The sequence below is a fragment of the Solanum dulcamara genome, chromosome 3 (assembly GCF_947179165.1).
Source record: "Solanum dulcamara chromosome 3, daSolDulc1.2, whole genome shotgun sequence".
NCBI lineage: Eukaryota > Viridiplantae > Streptophyta > Magnoliopsida > Solanales > Solanaceae > Solanum > Solanum dulcamara.
The window spans coordinates 1247760-1254540 of record NC_077239.1 but is presented as its reverse complement, the minus strand read 5'-3'; the positions used below and the strand labels follow the sequence as shown (position 1 = coordinate 1254540).

At 31.9% G+C, this 6781-nt stretch overlaps 1 protein-coding gene across 1 annotated transcript; it reads left to right on the top strand.

Annotated features, from left to right (window-relative positions):
• The first annotated feature begins 3120 nt into the window (after positions 1-3120).
• On the top strand, positions 3121-5851 carry LOC129882083 (leucine-rich repeat receptor-like protein kinase PXC1). The gene is made up of 2 exons (XM_055956229.1): positions 3121-4548; positions 4832-5851. The coding sequence occupies exons 1-2, from the start codon at positions 3195-3197 to the stop codon at positions 5509-5511; spliced, it is 2034 nt and encodes a 677-aa protein (XP_055812204.1). The 5' UTR covers positions 3121-3194; the 3' UTR covers positions 5512-5851.
• The last annotated feature ends 930 nt before the right edge of the window (positions 5852-6781 follow it).

Below are 6781 nucleotides of genomic sequence, written 5' to 3'. Positions count from 1 at the left end.
AGTTACAATCCATTTTTTTGTTCACTTTATCCGACCAATCTAATTAGCAACATATCTTTTTAAGATCTCATTGCTTAATTTCCATGAAAATGCTTTCTCTGTGGGAATCTTATATGAATAAGGTATATTTTATTTATTACTGATAGTATGATAAAATGAATAAAATATTTTTACTTTTAATTAGAAATTTTAAATTTGAGTTACAACTTAGGAAATGAAGAATTTTTTAGTAGAAAATGTTCTTCTCTATGGCGCAAATTCAAATTAATGAATACGGGATACTATATTAAAAAGAGAAAGAGCACGAGAGAGAACTTAAGACATATATTAATATATTTTGATGTTCTGAGAATTTTATTTTGTAGAATGATTTTTGAGGAAAATTAGAAAATTATTGGTTGGCAGGAAAGAAATAATGGAGAAAATAGCTTTATGTGATGGAAAATATTGCAATCATTTCAATTTGGTGCATAATTAAACTTTGAAAAATTTGGCTAATAATTGATCATTATGGTGTTCCATTCTATTAAAATGTCACCAAATTGACCTAAATAAAGGTGTAGGGTTTAAAGTTTCTTAAAGTTAAAAGCTGTTATGGACAAATGATATCTTTTTGTCAATTTTTAATCTGAATATAATTAGATGTTGTAATATTTTTTTTGCAACAACATGATTATTTGATTGCTTTACGCTTCGAAACAATTTCTGACTGAGTATATCAAATATTCAAATTTTAAAATAATACTCATGTTATTTCAAAAAGAATTAAAAAAAATAATGACATATTTCTAAATTTCAAAACAATTTAATTTAAACTTTTGATTTTCTTTTTCCTTCATAAATCGTAATAAGTTTTTATAACTACACTATATGTTATGACATGTCTAATAGACAAGTTTTTTTAAAAAAAATTACCATACAAATATTATAATATATTATAAGTTCAAAAAAGATAAATTTTATATTGAGTCAAATAAATGGCATAAATTGAAATTATGAGTAACTTATGGCTTTGTAAAAGATAAATTGACCAGTTGATAGGTCAGTTTCACCTAAGCTATTACTTTTATTCCTAGATTATAATATGTCAAAAGTAACAAAAGGACTAATTATTCCCAAACTTTACAAAATATATAAATTGGTATACCGCTCTTTTTATTCAAAACTTGAATGTCCTAGAAAATGGTCCTTGTATAAGAAAATTTGCTCATTAAGTTTAAAATTATAATATTTTGCATGTATGACAAAGATTGGAACTTTTCAAAAGAGAATAGGAAAAAAAAAAGTTGCATCATTCACTTGATGAGAAAAATATCCAAATTTAGATTAATTTAAGCCATGTTATGATCACAAGTTGTGATGGATAATATTTCGACATCTTTAATTAAAAATTTTGAATTTGAATTTTAATTATAATTTTTTTTTGATGAAATGGCATTCTCTATCTTTCTTCTTTCTTATCAGGTTAAATAATTAGTTGGTTTTATTTTTCTATCTATCTATCTTTTTGTCTTCGTTTGTGATCATGTTAAGCGAAATTGAAGTGACATGTTGTGTGAGACTGAAAAAAATAAAAAACGGAGACAACCATGCATGGTCTTTTTGAGTGTTTTTTGCTTTAATGATTTGTGAGTAATACAAATTTGAGTTCCAATTCATATATTGAATATCATATTTTATAACTTAAAAAAGAAAAGAATTATATTTCTAACTAAAAGTCATCTGGGCGATCTTAACAACACAAATAGTTGATTGCTTGAACTTCTACTTTATTAATAAGAGTTTGATTTTTATTTTATAATCCCCTCTCTATTTTTTTTTTCTCCGCCCTCAATATCTAAAATGAAAAGACTAGAAAAAGGAAAAGAAGACTCTTTCACTTCATGTCCACTCTTTTTTTCTTACCTTCTTTTCCTTTTACTTGATTCCATTTGCTATGGGAGTGGAGAAAAAGAACTTCAATCATTTCCATAAAAACACCCCTCATATGCTCATGCACCATCTTTAATCATTCCACCCAACTTTTCTTTTCCTATCTCCCAATAAAAAAAAATTATAGTGCCAAAATTCAACTCAAATTCGAGAAGCGAATACATAATTTAAAGTTATTCTATCATTTTAGAGTATCTACATTTCAATTTTATAATTTGTATATATTAATAGATTTTTTGATAAAAACTTATACACCTTGTATTAACATCAAATCAATGAATACAAAAATTATATACTCTTTTATCACTTGATTATTATCAATTATGCCTTCTCATTTAATTTGAAATTATTACTTAATTAAGGGATCATTTTTGCTATTTTCTCATCCTCAACATTGTCTTCTCCCTATCTTATAATTTCTTACTTATAAAAGGAAAGACCAGACAAAAAGACAATGTACACAAATTCAACTTCATTGTACTGTTTTCTTTCTAAAATTTCAAACAATCTAATTTACACACTGTCCACAAATTCGACCTTTTCTTTGTACTCTTTTATTCCTTATATATGAATATATTACTTTTGTAACTAAATTATAATCAATTATACACATTGTCTTCTTAATTTATTGCTTAACTACAAAGAATTAGGTGTGATTTATCAGCATGATTTTGAAATTAGGTGTTCTTAAATTTTTGATTCCATCTAGTTCACGGACAAACTTCAAGTTTAACAAGTTTTATCTTATGAACAGTAGTTTTGATTTTGACCTTGACGATTCGCCCCGTAAAGTAAGCGAGAAATCAAAAATTCAAGATCGATCATTTTCAAGGTCATCGAATGTAATTTTTCGAATAAATTACAGCAATAACAATAACATATTCAGTGTAATTTCATAAATGAAGTCCGAAAAAAGTGAGGTGTATCCTTACATTGTGACAGTAGAGAAATTGTTTTCAACAGACATTCGGTTCAAGTAAAACAAATCAAAATAGTTTTAAAAAGAAAATACAGTAGTAAAAAAGTTATTTTGAAAAATAAAAATAAAAAATAACAGTAGCAACACAACAACTAATACCATAATCAAAATAAAAGATCATAAATTAATTAATATAATTAAATATAAACATCGAATACGGCTATCATTATCTACACTATACATAAATTCAACTTTTTTCTGGTACTCTTTTGTTCCTTAAATTCTACTTCTTTTTTTTGTTTTCTTCCTAACTTCCCGCGCTCTATGCCTTAAACCCAAAAAAATGAACCGTTTTTCCTCCTCCATTCTCCTCCTCACACTTCTCATCTCAGCCGTGACTGCCGCCGGCGGCGGCGACGGAAAAAGCAACGACACCGCCGCACTCCTCCTCTTTCAGTCCCAAACTGACATCCACGGCACTCTTCTTCACAATTGGACACTTCCGGCGAACTCCACCACTGCCTGCTCAGCTCAATGGCTTGGTGTAAAATGCATAAACAACCGTGTCTCCGCCGTAATCCTCCCGTCGTTCAATCTCCGGGGAACCATTACCGCTCTCTCTTCTTTACCCTTACTCCGCCTTCTAGACCTCCGTAATAATCGCCTTAACGGAACCCTCAAACCCATTACCCAATGTACTAATCTTAAGCTCATTTACCTCTCCGGCAACGACTTTTCCGGAGAAATTCCGCCGGAAATTTCCTCCCTCCGTCGTCTCCTCCGCCTTGACGTTTCAAATAACAACCTCGAAGGTTCAATTCCGACACAAATGTCGAATCTGACCCGGTTACTCACTCTTCGTTTACAGAACAATGAACTTTCTGGAACAATCCCAAAATCCCTAAATTCTCTTCAAAGTCTTAAAGAATTGAACTTTTCGAACAATGAGCTTTATGGGTCTGTTCCAAATGGTTTATATAATCATTTTGGTGAAAATAGCTTTGAAGGAAATGAGGGTTTATGTGGAATTGGGAATTTACCTCAATGTTCATATACAGGAGAAACAGTTCCTTCGAACCCTAGTTCTTTGCCTACAACATCAACAGCAACAATCGAAGAACCCCACGAAAAATCGCGTAAAGGGTTAAGTAGAGGAGGGGTAGTAGCAATAGTGATGGTGAATGTGGTGGCATTGTTAGTTGTAATGTCATTTATGGTAGCATATTACTGCGGGAAATATTCAGGAACTCAGAGTTTTTCAATGTCTGGAAGTGAGTGTGGCAAGAGAAGGAGTAGTTATTCGAGCGAAAAAAGAGTTTACGCTAACAACAATGGTGGTGGTGGTGGTGGCGATAGTGATGGTACAACAGCTACTGATAGGAGTAAACTCGTGTTTTTCGATAGGAGGAAGCCATTTGAGCTTGAAGAGTTGTTAAGAGCATCAGCTGAGATGCTTGGTAAAGGGTGTTTAGGTACTGTTTATAAGGCAGTTCTTGATGATGGGATTACAGTTGCTGTAAAAAGATTGAAAGATGCAAATCCATGTCCAAGAAAGGAGTTTGAACAGTATATGGATGTTATTGGGAAGCTTAAGCATCCAAATATGGTGAAGCTTAGAGCTTACTACTATGCCAAGGAAGAAAAATTGCTTGTTTATGATTATTTGCCTAATGGAAGTTTGCATTCACTTCTTCATGGTAAACATTAGTAAATGTTTTATGTCAATGATTAGAGATTGTATAGTGCTCAGACTCTTCAAAAATGTCGATGGTTTTGTGTCGGATCCTCCAAAAATCTCCAAGAAATAGTGCTTTTTGGAGAATCTGATCAACGGGTGTGTCATATTCTCCAAAAATCTCCAGTAATAGTGCGTTTTTTGGAGAATCTGACATGGGTGCGGCAACATTTTTGGGGAGTCAGAGTGACGTAGGTAAGATACTAATATTGAATTATTGATGTTTTTTTTCTTGATTCTAATAGGAAACAGAGGACCAGGGAGAATTCCATTGGATTGGACAACAAGGATTAGCTTAGTGTTAGGGGCAGCTAGAGGGCTTGCTCACATTCATGAAGAGTATGCAGATTCAAGAATTCCACATGGGAATGTGAAATCATCCAATGTGTTGCTTGACAAAAATGGAGTGGCTTGTATATCTGATTTTGGGTTGTCATTGCTTTTGAACCCTGTTCATGCCATAGCTAGATTAGGAGGATACAAAGCGCCTGAACAATCTGAAATCAAGAGGCTATCTCAAAAATCTGATGTTTATAGCTTTGGAGTACTTTTATTGGAAGTGCTCACTGGTAGAGCTCCCTCAGAGTACCCTTCACCGACTAGGCCTCGAGTTGAGGAGGAAGAATTGCCGGTGGATTTGCCTAAATGGGTTCGATCAGTAGTGAGGGACGAGTGGACTGCTGAAGTGTTTGATCAAGAATTGTTGAGGTACAAGAACATTGAGGAGGAATTGGTGTCAATGCTACATGTAGCCATGGCATGTGTAGTGCCACTACCCGAAAAAAGGCCTACTATGGTTGAAGTTGTTAAATTGATTGAGGAGATTAGAGTTGAACAATCTCCATTAGGTGAAGATTATGATGAATCGCGCAATTCTCTTTCCCCCTCCCTTGCCACCACCGAAGATGGACTCCCTGGTTACTAATTTTCGATCATCGTGGCATTGATGTTTCATAGTCCTAGTAGTGTATGTTCAAATTTGCAGCATCTTACTGCAAATTGGAAAGTTCAAAAGTCATGGACTTGTGTTTCATCTAGTGTGTTTACTAATAATTATTTGGTTGCTTTGTGTTATTCCAAATTACTGCACATTTGGAAAATCTGATGATCCAACAAGCTTATAAGAAGTGCATCAATCAGTCCATTATGTAGTTTTTCTTAATGTAATGTAATGTATTGTTAATTCTTTGTATTTAATTTATAGTCAAGATTTGTGTTCCAAGCCAAAGCTTTACTCTACTAGCTTCATGATTGACATTGTTTGACTTTCCTTTGAGCAAAGGTAGGTTGAAAACAGTATCCTCTAACCTACAAAAGTAGAATTAAAGTTTGCTCAAATTCCACCTTTTCTAGACTCTACTTATTGAATTGTATGCACTATGTCGTTGTTGTAGTACTATTTGCAACTTGGTCAAAATATGACAGAAGTAGCTACTTAATAAAACATCAATTTTGTTTCTTGGTTTTTCACTTGGTGTTTACTACGCGATTTAGTTCGACTAATAGAATAAAGTGTTCTTTATCAAAAATGACTTCATTTCTATAATTCGACCCGAAGACTTTTGATAAAAAATGATAATCATATCAATAATTTAACTAAGTAGACCCAACCATATAAACTTGAATTGCAATTTGAATAAATAACTAGTTGCTTTACATCTCAAAAAATTATTGATTATATTTGATTTGCTTTGATTGACTCCACTTATGTGTGTTTGGTAAAGTAATAAGTAAGTTGATAGCTAGCATAAAAGTAGCTCCTAAAGTTGTAAGCAGCATCTTAAAATTGTTCAAAACTTGTAATTCCCAAATGAATAAAGTATTTATAAAATTCCTTTTTGACATTATCCAAAATAATAATAATGACTTCATTATCTTTTAGACTGTCAAGTATTCATCACTGATGGGAAAAAGCAAAACAAATTGATAGACTGTCAAAGACACAAACTTTTATTAACAGCCTTTATTTTATTTTTACTTTGGCGTGATTTCCGCTATTTCACTCAACTGACAAATTTGAGACATACTTCAAATTCCCAAAATTATTCGAATTTTTTAAAAATATTATCATATATATATTATTATAAAATAATATAATTATATTTTAAAGAATTTTATACTGGTGAGACAATACTCGAAGTATCTGAACAATATAACTTTAGATTGATTCTGTTTTGTTTGGACTTCTCAAAGAA